The sequence below is a fragment of the Microchirus variegatus genome, assembly GCF_963457635.1.
Source record: "Microchirus variegatus genome assembly, chromosome: 16".
In the NCBI taxonomy this organism is placed as follows: domain Eukaryota; kingdom Metazoa; phylum Chordata; class Actinopteri; order Pleuronectiformes; family Soleidae; genus Microchirus; species Microchirus variegatus.
Genome location: NC_139817.1, coordinates 11,981,922 through 11,994,719, shown reverse-complemented (window position 1 = coordinate 11,994,719; position 12,798 = coordinate 11,981,922). Strand labels below are relative to the sequence as shown.

General features: G+C 39.3%; 1 protein-coding gene across 2 annotated transcripts in view; it reads right to left on the bottom strand.

Moving 5' to 3' along the window:
• pdlim5b (PDZ and LIM domain 5b) overlaps positions 1-12,798 on the bottom strand; it is a 36,342-nt gene that overhangs the window by 543 nt on the left and 23,001 nt on the right. Inside the window, exons 5-12 of one of the 2 annotated variants that reach the window (XM_083902936.1) lie at positions 12,174-12,679; positions 8,235-8,389; positions 7,051-7,078; positions 4,722-4,885; positions 2,428-2,608; positions 2,152-2,332; positions 546-666; positions 335-450 (exon numbers count right to left, since the gene is read on the bottom strand). In XM_083902936.1, the coding sequence (XP_083759062.1) occupies positions 335-450; positions 546-666; positions 2,152-2,332; positions 2,428-2,608; positions 4,722-4,885; positions 7,051-7,078; positions 8,235-8,389; positions 12,174-12,679 (1,452 nt within the window). Of the gene's footprint in view, positions 1-334; positions 451-545; positions 667-2,151; positions 2,333-2,427; positions 2,609-4,721; positions 4,886-7,050; positions 7,079-8,234; positions 8,390-9,734; positions 9,758-12,173; positions 12,680-12,798 lie in introns of both variants that reach the window. The other variant, XM_083902937.1, reaches the window with a different exon arrangement.

Here is a 12,798-nt window from a genome sequence, read left to right as displayed (position 1 = left end):
GAATAGTCGTTTACCACATTAACAATGTATAGAGTGTATTTCTGATTAATTTAATGTTATATTCATTGAAAAAAAGCGCTTTTCCTTCAAAAAATAAAAATATTTCTAGGTGACCCCAAACTTTTGAATGGTAGTGTACACTGATTCAACTCTTTCACCATGATGTCAATTGAGATTATTTAGTTTAAGTTCTTCTTTCCTTGTTTTCCAAGAACACCTGACCTACAAATGATCCTTCTTGCACTGTGGATGTCACCTGAGCAACCCGTTATGTCTCAATTTCGATGAATATTATCATTATTTTCTTATTTTTCTTGTTGCTTCTTTGACCTACCGTGCACACGAAGCAGGTGTCGTGCCAGGTGAATCCTAGGGCGTCCAGGAACTTGTCTCCTGCCTCGATGGGGAACTCACAGCCGTGGCAGTTGGTCCCAAACAGGTTGTAATAGTCTGAGTATCGACAACATAAAGTATTATTAGCATTTCTGCACCCGAGGTTTGTCTCGTCTTCGCAACATTCCCTTTTTCGGGACTTCGTGCAGTACCTTTTTCACAGTATGGCCGTCCGTCCTCCATGTGGAACGTGTTGCTCCTGATTGGCTGTTGGCAGGCCGTGCAGACAAAACAATACACGTGCCAGGATTGTTTTAGGGCGTTCATGACCTCCTGCAGGGAAAGCATATCGAGAAACAGCATGAAGTTCATATTTTATGGTTCTAATATGATCTAGGTTTCTTTTTTTTTTTTATAATTTGAAGGCAGTTTCAAATGAAACAGATTCAAACCTTTAGCCTCTGGGGATTTTTTTATGGCTCTTAAGATGCTGTGTTAGACAGTTTCTTTAAAAAGTAGTAAAGCATTGATTTACTACGACCATGGAACAAAACTTTTAGTCAGCCACGGAGAGAATCTGGCAAACAGCTCCACGGTGGCAGTGGATGAGATCTATCCTGAATATCTCACTCAGACCTCTCTGAATGTTGTAGGGCTGTCACGGATGACACACCTCTGCAACTGTGTGTAGATAACAGGATAAGTGGCAGACTGGGGTTGTGGATCTTCAAGAAAGGGGGACTACAGGGTGTCCTCCAACTATAAGGGGATAACACTCCTTAGCCTCCCTGAGAAACTCTTCTACGCCAGGGTACAGGAGAGGAGAGTCTGGCTGTTAGTCAGACCTCTGATCCTGGCGGAAAAATGGGTGACCCTGGGTCAGATCCAGGAGATTACATCTCTCGGCTGGCTTGGGATTCTTCCAGAGAAGCTTGTGGAAGTAACCGGGGAGAGCAGTGTCTGGGTTTCTCAGATAATACATTACTGCCCAACCCTGATGTCAAACCTTATTAGTCGTATACAGTACTGTTCAGGTCTTTAATCAGTGGTATATTCTGTAATTATCCTTAAAGGGATACTTCACCAATTTGCATGTGGCTTTGTATCGCTAGATTATGTATTGTATTTTAAAAATGAGTCAAATGCTGCAAAACGCATCATTTGACTCATAGTAGGGCAAATTTGGATAAGGGAAAACTGATTTTTTTACAAGTCAGGGAAAAGCTGGGGGAGGGAAGCACATTTTCTTAAAAAATACTACTGCTATTCTAGCAATACAAAGCCACATTCAAATCGGTGAAGTATACCTTTAAAGATACACTACCGTTCAAAAGTTTGGGGTCACTTATTTTTTAAGGAAAAGCACTTTTTTCAATGAATATAATATTAAATGAATCAGAAATACACTCTATACATTGTTAATGTGGTAAACGACTATTCTAGCTGCAAACGTCTGGTTTTTAATGGAATATGTACATAGGTGTATAGAGGCCCATTTTCCAGCAACCATCTCTCCAGTGTTCTAATGGTACATTGTGTTTGCTAATCATGTAAGAAGGCTATTGGATGATTAGAAAACCCTTGAAAACCCTTGTGCAATTATGTTAGCACAGCTGAAAACAGTTTTGCTGGTTCTTTGACAAAAGCAAAGGGCAAAATTATTATTTTGAATAAAAATCATTATTTCTAATCTTGTCAATGTCTTGACTATATATTCTATTAAAAAAAAAAATAGTATAGGTGACCCCAAACTTTTGAATGGTAGTGTAATTAAATTCACTACAGTGGATTCAGTTGTGTGCGTCAGTTACAACTCACCCCGAGAATCTTCTGGCTGCAGCGGGAGCAGGTCGGGGCGAAGAACTGCTCGTAGCAGCTTCCGCAGTACACCTGGCCTTTCTCCTCCACAAATCCATGCTCGACCAGGGAGGAGTGGCAGTGGTCACAGTTGAATTCCTCAGGGTGCCATGACATGCCCATGGCCACAAGGAATGGGCCCCTGGTGAGAAGAAACAAGGGACAGGTGATATAAAGTTCAAGTGTTTTTAAAGTTAAAAGACAAACTATCTGCACAGTAGGATTTTTCTTTTTTACCTGATGACATTATTGCACTTGTTGCACATTGGTGTGCGTGTTCCGGCTGGGATGTGCTCAGCCTGCTGCATAAGAGAGTTGAGGTCCTCTGGATGTGGCTGTGGAGTGGGGCGGTCCGGACCTCTCGGAGCAGCGCCAGAGACTTTGCCAAATGAAGGAGCTGCTCCACCCTTTGGAAAACCTAAACCAGAGTGTAAACAATAATAGGTCATTATTTTAATGGGGAAAAAAGGCATTTATGTGCTTCATTAAACCATTAAACCAAAATAATGTTCCCCTCATTGAAAATAAGTAAACAATTAAGCAAACCACTATATAATCCTGCCTGAATTCTGTTTTATTTTAACCCTGTACTGAAAAGGGGACAGAAATATAACATTGATACCCAGAAAAAACATCTTCATTTCATTACATGTGAAGAAGATGAGGAATATTTCCTATTTCATTGCAAAAAGACTTTCAGGATGAAGGTCAGTGCTTGTGATCCTCAGAGGGAACATTAAGAAAGACTACGTTGAAATAAACCCATATAACCAAAGCCTTAGAAGGTCAAAGGACAAGTGAGCAGAATGAACGGAGAGGGTCAATGGCCAGAAAGTAAGAAGTGGTGGGAATTAATCAAGGTCAAGTTTGTGAGCAATATCAGGTTAGGTTTTATAATCTTAAGATATTTTACTGACATGTAATCACTGTATTTAAAGTGTATTTATAGATCTGCTCCTAATATAAATACCATTTTACAGCTATAAACACGATGATCCATGAAATAGACAGCTCACACACTGAACAGGACCACAGATCTTGTACATGGTTAAAACCTGGAAGCACTTCAAAATCCTCTCAAAACTCTCAGATGATTATTGTTTCATGGGCTACTTTCATTAATTGTAAGGTAACTGGTGAATATTTACATACAACTATATTCATTAAGTATTCCGTACTTCTTCACCTAAAGGACACATTATATTTAAACTGCTGAAAATCTAAAATGTGACAATGGGACTGTTCCTAAGTAACACAAAATGTATACACTGGTGTTTTTTGGACTTGTATGACAATAGGAAATAGAAAGCAGCACAAAGTGTTTATCAAGTAGCCAAAATAGGTCAGAAAATTCTGGAACTTGTTTCCCAGATATTACATAGACCTTCAGGGTTATCACAAATATCCATATCCACGTCTTTCCATCTAAGTGAACATAATACAAACAATTAGGACTGAGAGGCCTCGATTAATCGATTATTAATCTACTATTTTGACAATCGGTTAATCCTTTTGAGTGTTTTTAAGGAATTAAAACTAGTTCAGCTTCTTAAATGTGAATATGTTCTGGTTTCTTTGCTCCATATAACAAAGAAATCATTAAAACTGAATAGTTATTGGTTTTTGGACAAAACAAGTCATTTCTAGGTTTGAGAAACACACTTACTGACGTTTTATGGACCAAACGATTACTCGATTACTCGAGAAAGTAATAGACGGATTAATCTATAATGAAAATAATCGTTAGTTGCAGCTCAACAAACGATATTTTCCAGCGGCATCATATGTCGTAATCTGTGTGAAAGCTCATCATCTACCATCGACGAAGTGATCACAGCAGGACTGAAACTCTTTAGCATTTGTGCACTATTTAAACTCCTTTTTACACATAGAATCACATTAAGTATATCTTTTTTTTTACGTGTACAGTCGAAAGTGATGTCTGCTTTTGTTGGCAATTAAATGAAAATAAAAAATGTAGTCATTCAGGTCTAATTATATAGGTCACTTACCACTGCCCTGCTCCACATCAACATAAAACACAAGTTTGTTGACTTGAATCCAAGTGTATCTGATGATAATCTGATGGACAAAACTGCCAACTGAGAACTAACTGTGGCCTTTACTACTCTTTTCCTGAGGCTCTATTAAACAGCCATTTATGAAAAGAGCCTCTTGAGAAACACATTAGAGCACAAAGTGTATCTGTTGATAAGTGAAAAACTGTGTTCTAGGAGTTAGTGCTAATAATTGCCCTTAAATGATGCCTTTCAGTAAATACTTATCCTGACCACCGCAGGGATTGCTGCATGTAAGAATCCATTTAGCTGGAGCAATCTTGGAATAAGCAAATAATAAGACGTCGTTAACTGGATACTGTTGTTGTTTTTAGAGCTTATAACCTTATATGACTTGGATTCAGGTAACAATCCTGCAGTTAGTGTTACAGCCGAGCAGCAGATAGAGGAAAGTTGCTGCCCTCTCTTGGCTAAAAGAAGCAACTACACATAATGAGAAAATGCAAACCCTACCTCCCGGACCTCCAGGCTGATACAAGGGCTTGTTCTGTGCCGCAGGGCTCATGAAAGCGGACGCAGGGACAGCGTTGCCGTTCCTGGGTGGCGCCGCCGATTTGGAGTACGTTTTTGCAGCAGGCGACGTGTGGACCGTGGGAGCGGATTTGTCTACTGCCTCACTAAAAAAAACAGACATACATACTTCATATAAATCATAACTCACGACTACACACGCTCTGGCTAGTAATTTATCTTACATAGAGACTTGTCATCTTGATTTATTTTAGCAAAACATCGACCCAGGCTCAAGTTTCCTGCTCGCTTCTGTGTCAAGGTTTAAAATTAAGGTTTTTTTAAGCTGCTGTCATATGGGGTACAATTTCAGGTGTTGATCTTGCCGTATTATCTATTATATAACCAGTTTGTCCTCAAACATTGCCCTTCATTTGTTGATTTAGCAGCAGGAGATGTACTTGGAAAAGAAGAAGTAGAGGCACTACTGCAAAAATAGTTTGTGTCTTTTCCTATGGCAGCATAAAGTTTTAAGAGCCACACTATATTTTAGGAGAAAATGAGCAGTGAAAGTATTTCTGCTCGCCACTTCTTATAAAATTTCACTGCTTTCATTTCAACTCGACAACCTCCTGTTGGGCAGCAAAGTGACTGAGACACAGGAAAAACTGGTGTTGGGTTTCTCAACAGGTTGAGATTTAATGCTTTGACAATCCCGCACATAAGCTGTTCCTTATATTAAACTGTATTTTATTGAATAATAATTGTTATGTTTCTTGCTCCAAAATAATGAATATTAAAAACCACATAATTTTTTGATTCAAGGTTATGTTTTATCATGTTATCTTTCACTTATTGCATGCTTATTAGAATCATACTGGGATGATAGTGGGAATATAAAATAAAATGGACTAAATCTATTAAATTATACAATATCATGCATTGATTCTATACAGTATCAAGCATCTATGATCTCCATGATTGTGTTATTTATCTAAAAATGTGAAATTTGAAAAAGACCACTTTCCCTACAGAACTGATTCATATTAGGCCTCTATGCAAAGTAACAGGTTTATTGTTTTTCTGGAAGAAAAGGAAGAAGAGAAGGATGGAGATAGGCATAAGCAGCAGTAGGCAAATGAAGTTTATTGAGATCAAATCATCATCAAGACTGACAAACTATTGAGGTTAGTATAGAAAATAGAGGCAAGCATGCACAGAAAAATGAAGTTACAGGTCGCAGATAAAGCGGAGGAAAAGGAAAGAAGTGGAGGCTCAGAAACAAGGAAAAGTACATTAAGCATACATGTGTGCATGTATACCTTTAATATATATCGTGAAATACTCTATTAGTACAAATAGAAGATAAGCTCATATATATGTTGGCAAATTCTTTACAACACTGTTTGTTTACTGGTCATTAACTTTTTCTCCTGTTTCTAAACTTTGGAATTGGACATTTTATGGAGACCGTGTTCTTACAGTCGACATGAGAAGGCAGCGTAAGTTATATAATAGTCAAAATCAAATAAATAAAACAATAAACAGAACAAAGCACACTTTTTCCTGTCACAGTTACACATTAAGCAATCGCGCTGATATGTCATGATGCCAATCTCTCAGCTTGATGTACTGGCGTCCTATAACTTCTGGGTCCACCTTGTTTGCTCTGAGTTTTTTTCCAGAAGACGAGATTAAAAGAGAGAAAAGGAAAGAAAGTTGAGCTGTTACGGTAGAAACATTAAAGGCAGAGGAAGAGATGAAGAAAAAAAAAATAGCAGGTCACAGAAAACACACAGCTGCGAGTAAAGATGAAATAAGACAATTTCCTTTAGCAGATGTGTGTGTTTTCTTTAGGGGCAGCGCATTGAATTAAACCTCACAAATGAACAGGAATCTCCTTCTGGCATAGCCGCTATTACCCACAATCCCACATAATTACCCACAGTTTCCAGTGAGTGACACACTGATTATTTGGGCATCTCGTTTGGAGGCCATACCATGTTTACATCAGAGTGAGACTCAGAGGAGCAGTAGCCATGACAGCATATGACGAGTCTATGGTCATCTCCACTAAGCCATGTTCCTGAGTGTGGTCTGTCCAAATTTAGCCTTAAATTAAGTGCAATGCTGCAGGATCATAAGATAAGGAGAAATCGGGCCTTAACTTTGAACCACTCTGACTAAATAGAAACGCTTACACAAGGACTGCGAGGGCCAAGTCTCGCTTGAAAATAATAATAAGTGTAACTACACTATTGATAAAACAGATGTATTACATAGAGAAGACAAAAGAGAGAGACAGACAGACTCACAAACACAAACCACTTACTTCTTTCCACTGCTCTCTGGAACTTGCTCTGTAACAATGAAAACAAAAAAGACCAATATAAATGTAAGAAATGTCACATTTGGAGATTTCTTTATTAAAACAACGCCTCTTCTAGTGGCAGGTCAGTCTCTCCTACAACTAGTTCTACACTACCGTTCAAAAGTTTGGGGTCACCTATACAATTTTTTGGTGTTTTCCATTAAAAGTCAGACTTTTATTCATCAAAAGAGTTGCAAAATAAACCGAAAATATAGTCAAGACACTGACAAGATTAGAAATAATGATTTTGCCCTTCAAACTTTGCTTTGTTCAAAGAACCAGCAAAACTGTTTTCAGCTGTGCTAACATAATTGCACAAGGTGTGCAGCTAGATTAGTCGTTTACCACATTAACAATGTATAGAGTGTATTTCTGATTCATTTAATGTTATATTCATTGAAAAAAGTGATTTCCCTTAAAAAAATAAGAACATTTGCAAGTGACCCCAAACCTTTAAACGGTAGTGTACATTCTTGTCGTTTTAAGAACTAAACGACTGAAACAATGACTTATCTCCACTATTGTTCCCAGCTGCAGAAAGAGTGTGCACATTGAATGCATTAAAAAAAAATGCAGACTACAAACACCACATTAGGCCTGGTAATGGAATCAAGAGAGGCGAAAGACAAATCTCTCATCTTTCTTCAGTCTAATAAACGTGTAACTGTTAAAATGTCACTTTGCATCAGCAGAATAAAGCTGCAGCTACGCACATACGCGCGGTCCTTAAAGGATGGAGGGCGGCCCAAAGCCGCAGCCTTCTCATGTAACCGTCTGTGTCACTTACAGTCAAAACAGGAATATAAAAGATTCATGAACACTGGTGAAAACTTGAGTCTATCATCTAAAGGAACTGTGAAATCACTATAATCTACACAGGGTTTAGGGTTTACAATAAAATAATGTGATTATAAAAGAGGGGGAAATAATAAAAGTCAGTTATAAAGGAGAGATTAAACTAAGAAGGGTATTTTTGGGATACATATGCGAAAAACTGTGGTTTAAAGTGGTTTAAAAGATCTGGAATAATCTGAAAAGCTTTATAAATCTGAGCCTTACATCACCCAGAATGTTATTATTTTATAAGAAATAAGCCTAAAGGTAGTGTTTTTGTCTGACGTGAGCAAACCAAAGTTGGCACACACCGTTTTCAGTGCCAGTGAGCTGAGCCAGGATACGGAAGGAGCGCGACTGGGAGGTCCCTGTTCGGGGGTGCCAGTCCTCCGTGTCCTCAATCAGACGCTTCTTGCTGGCGTCGCTCAGCGGAGACGCGTGGATCTCAGACTCAACGGCAGGTTTCCTGCACAGACAAAAATGAAGTTGTTAGAGATGTAGACAGCAAGAATTAGATACTCCCACACCACAGGATAACACTATTCCTGTATATACAGTACACATGAATGCATAGCCATACACTTATACTAACTGATGAGTACTTCACATTCAACCAAGGTGCAGCTTGTAGATACATGTTTCATACTTTGACCTAACATCTGTTAGGATTCACAATTACCTCCTTGGCCTAGGTGTAGGAGAAGTTCTGCAGGTGAGCAATGAGAAGGCGGCGGAGCAGAAATGCAGAGAGAAACATAGACTCATCATAAGGTGTAGTAGGTATAATTTATACCATATAGGAAAGGGTAACACTTTAGATTCGGGAAAACATATTCACCATTAACAAGGTGCTTACTGACATACATATGTAGCATACTAGCCCTTTATTAGTCATCGTTGAGCAAGTAGTAACACCTTATTCTGCGTAACCTTATTTTACCTCTATTACGAGATGAATTAAGATTTTTCAAACATAATATTTACTAATAAAGGCTTGGTATGCTACTTATATGCATGTTAGTAAGCACCTTGTTATGAAAAGTTATAGAAAGTTATGAAAGTGTTCCATCCTACTGTATACTTACTGAAGAATTCTGTGAGGCTCGCTATTATGAGAGAAGAAGACCACGGGGTAGAATTCAGCCACATAATAAAGCAGCCCGTACGTCTCAAGCAAGTGAAGAGCCATTAAATCACTACACCAAAAATGGTGAAATTCTCATTCCCTGCATACTGATGCCGGTGGGTATTTGTGGCAGTGACAACATCTCACCACAAGATGTCAGTAACAACAGAAGAATGCTCACACTCACCTCAAAATGTTGCTTCAATAATAATAAATAAGAATGCAATATTGTGTCAATGGTTTACACGAGTCCTGCTCTAAACTGTGATGCAATTAAATGTCTTCTTTTACTCCGATATTTGCTTCAGTAGAGTGTTTATTTATGTGTGTGTGTCAGGTGGGTGGAAGTGATAGATGAAGACAGCACAAGTCTGGCTATTCTTGTGCAAAGCTGAATATGTGTGGCTCGTAATTTTAAATACCTTAAGCAAACATACAGTACAGTGCTGACAGCGCTGTCTGCTCACGGTGTAAATAAATACACAGAACATGAGTGTGTGTGTGTGTGTGTGTGTGTGTGTGTGTGTTTGTGACAATAGGAGCTGTTTGGACCCTGACACTACGACGTACTATAAGTGGATGAGAATGAATACAAGAGGTCTGTATGGGTTAGGTCAAAGAGGTGCAAAGCAAGCCTGTAGTAATCTGTGCAGACTGTTATCACATGATCGTTCACAGCACTAACTTGATGTCTGTGTCTTCTTCCTGCTGTTGGCAGAGAAAAGGGGTAAAAGGGAAAAAGAACTGAAGTGAAGTAAAGAAAGAAATAAAAAAAAGAGCAGATGGAGAAAACAGTCCCGACACATGCTCTTCCACTGAAAAAGGCCCTTCTGAGAGGATGTGTGGGTAGAAAACCACAGAAATCTCACAGAAAGACAGCGTGCAGGTCAAAGACACAAATGCACATGCAGAGACAAATGCACCCCCACTTCATAAATGATAGGGAGATTAAAGCATAATACAGCAATTTTGAGTGACAGTTGGACAAAAAAAATCTTCATCACAGGATATTGTGTCATCTGTGGTCTTTGATCAGTGGTATATTCTGCAGGTATCCTTAAAGACACAATATGTCAAATCAGAAAACAAGGAGACTGATGATGCATTTTGTAACGTGGCTGCTTTTTAATGACATCATCTGCTTTTCCCATTTCGGCTCTATGTTCTAAAACAAAGCCTCTATGGAAGGTGAGGAAGGAACTATTTGGTTGTCTTTTGTTTTACATTTTATTATGTGTATTAGTTATTCTAAGTCAACATAAAGATATTGTTTTGACCCCTAGGGGCACAAATGACATATTGTGTTTAATTAATCTATCAATATTGGTGGGAAAATGTTGCCTTTTTTTTTTACTTCAGGTGACAGAAATAAGCAAGGGTGGCACTTAAGCACTTAAAGTTTATCCAGTCGACTATAACCCATCAATGAACCGTAAAACCACAATGATAGAGCCCAGGAGCAGCCAAACTTAGTGCCGTCCCTGGTCCCTGAGAGTGCAGCGCTGCCAGGATCCTGCTAATTAGAAACACCGGGCTCTGCCTGTCGGGCAGACAGTGTGTGCTTGTGCTTGGCAGAGCTGTTAACCCAAACGCCAGTTAATGATAGGCAGACAGTAGCAGCATCAGTTAGCGAGTCAGTCTAGACTCTGTTCCTTTTCCAATTGCCCTGTGGAAGATTTGAACAAGATGTGCAGCGTGTCTTGGATCTTCCTCGTGTGCAGCTGTGTGAAAACTTAGGTGATTCAGTATTAGGTCAAAAAAAAAGAAAAAGATATTATACACATATTTTGAGGTAAAAATGGGGCAAAGAAAAGCAGAGTGGAGTATTTGATTTTCTGTAATACATGTGCATTCCTTCAGATGAAAAAATGTCAACTATTATTATGTGGTGACTGTGGATCAAAATTCCTCCTAGACCTGCTCCCTGAAGCACTGGGTATATGCCAAAATAATTTTTTTTTTGTGAAAATCTGTATATAAAGTGGCTGCAGAACGTACCAAGACCTTTTCACTTTCTGGACACTTACACTACCATTCAGAAGTTTTTGGTCATTTAGAAATTTCCTTATTTTTTAAGGAAAAGCACTTTTTTTCAATGAATATAACATTGAATGAATCAGAAATACACTCTATACATTGTTAATGTGGTAAACGATTATTCTAGCTGCAAATGTCTGGTTTTTAATGGAATATGTACATAGGTGTATAGAGGCCCATTTCCAGCAACCATCTCTCCAGTGTTCTAATGGTACATTGTGTTTGCTAATCGCGTTAGAAGGCTATTCAATGATTAGAAAACCCTTGATGTTAATTATGTTAGCACAGCTGAAAACAGTTTTGCTGGTTCTTTGATGAAAGCAAAGCTTGAAGGGCAAAATTATTAATGACCTCCACCAAGGAGGTAGATGTTTTCGCCAGAGTTTGTTTGTTTGTCTGTCTGTTAGCAACATAACTCGAAAAGTCACGGACGGATATGGATGAAATCTTCAGGAAATGTCTGCAATGGGACCAGAAACAAGTGATTAAATTGGGCGTGATCCATGGGGGTGGGGGGGCTGAGCTGCCTTGGCAGACGTCTGTGCTCTCGGAGTGATTTTCTAGTTTTGAATAAAAATCATTATTTCTAATCTTGTTAATGACTTCACTATATGTTCTATTCATTTTGTAACACTTTTGATGAATAAAAGTGTGACTTTTAATGGAAAACACACAAAAAAATTGTATAGGTGACCCCAAAGCTTTGAACAGTAGTGTAATTCTTGTGTTGTTGGATTATATTTAAATTCATAGAATTGCCATGTGTCCCCTTCATTTTGACTCAATAACCCTGGGACATTCAGCCATACTAATGCTGGCACTGTGTCAAGACTAACTTGTGTGTCCACAAGTTTGTTGGGACTTAGTCCCAACTGAATATGTTCTTAAATCACAGTTTTGTTTTGTTTTTAAATTGGAAAAAGAATTAAAAGAAAACACAAATGTGAGTGAGTTTTTGGCTGTCGATGAAAAGGCTCATAATATGTGTTTGAATTTAAAACTAAATCCACAACACAAATGTGAAGAGGTGATCTGCAGACATTGTAAAGCCACTATTTATATACCGTTTTGAGTTTTTGGTACGTACCCATTGATGGGCTCTGACAGCCCCTGGCCATCCAAAAGACCTCGTCTCTGTCCCACTGCGACCTCACAAGCATTGGCGTTAGAGTAGAGGTTGATAGGTGTGTTATAGACGGAGGGCTGTGGGGCAGAGGGCTGTGAGGAGGGGGCTGTCACTCTGGCTGGGGATGAGGAGTTGGATGAGGAGGAAGAGACAGACGGGGAGGTGAAGGTGGAGCGTCCAGGACTGGACCTGAGAGCTGAGTTGGCTGGAGTTGAGTTTGGGGCAGGTAGACTGGACCTCAGCGGAAATGGGGGCTGTGGCGGCTGAGAGGGAGCAGCTGGTGTAAAAGCAGACGATTCAGAAGGAATGGAGGCTACTTTGGGGCCAGAAGCTGCGTCCACGCCGCTTCCGAACGGCCGAGCCGTCTTGTTGTACGCGGGGCTGGAGTGACTCGACGGCTTGGTGTATGTGGTGCTTGAAGCGGGGTGCGTGATCGGGACGGGCTTAATGATTTCTTGAGGTTCGTCCTGGATAAAGGTGAAGACACACGACATGCACACACACACACACAGCAAATTCATAATAAATCCATGCATGTAAACAAGCATTCCCAAAGGCACTGCACAAATAATCACATCAAAATCAA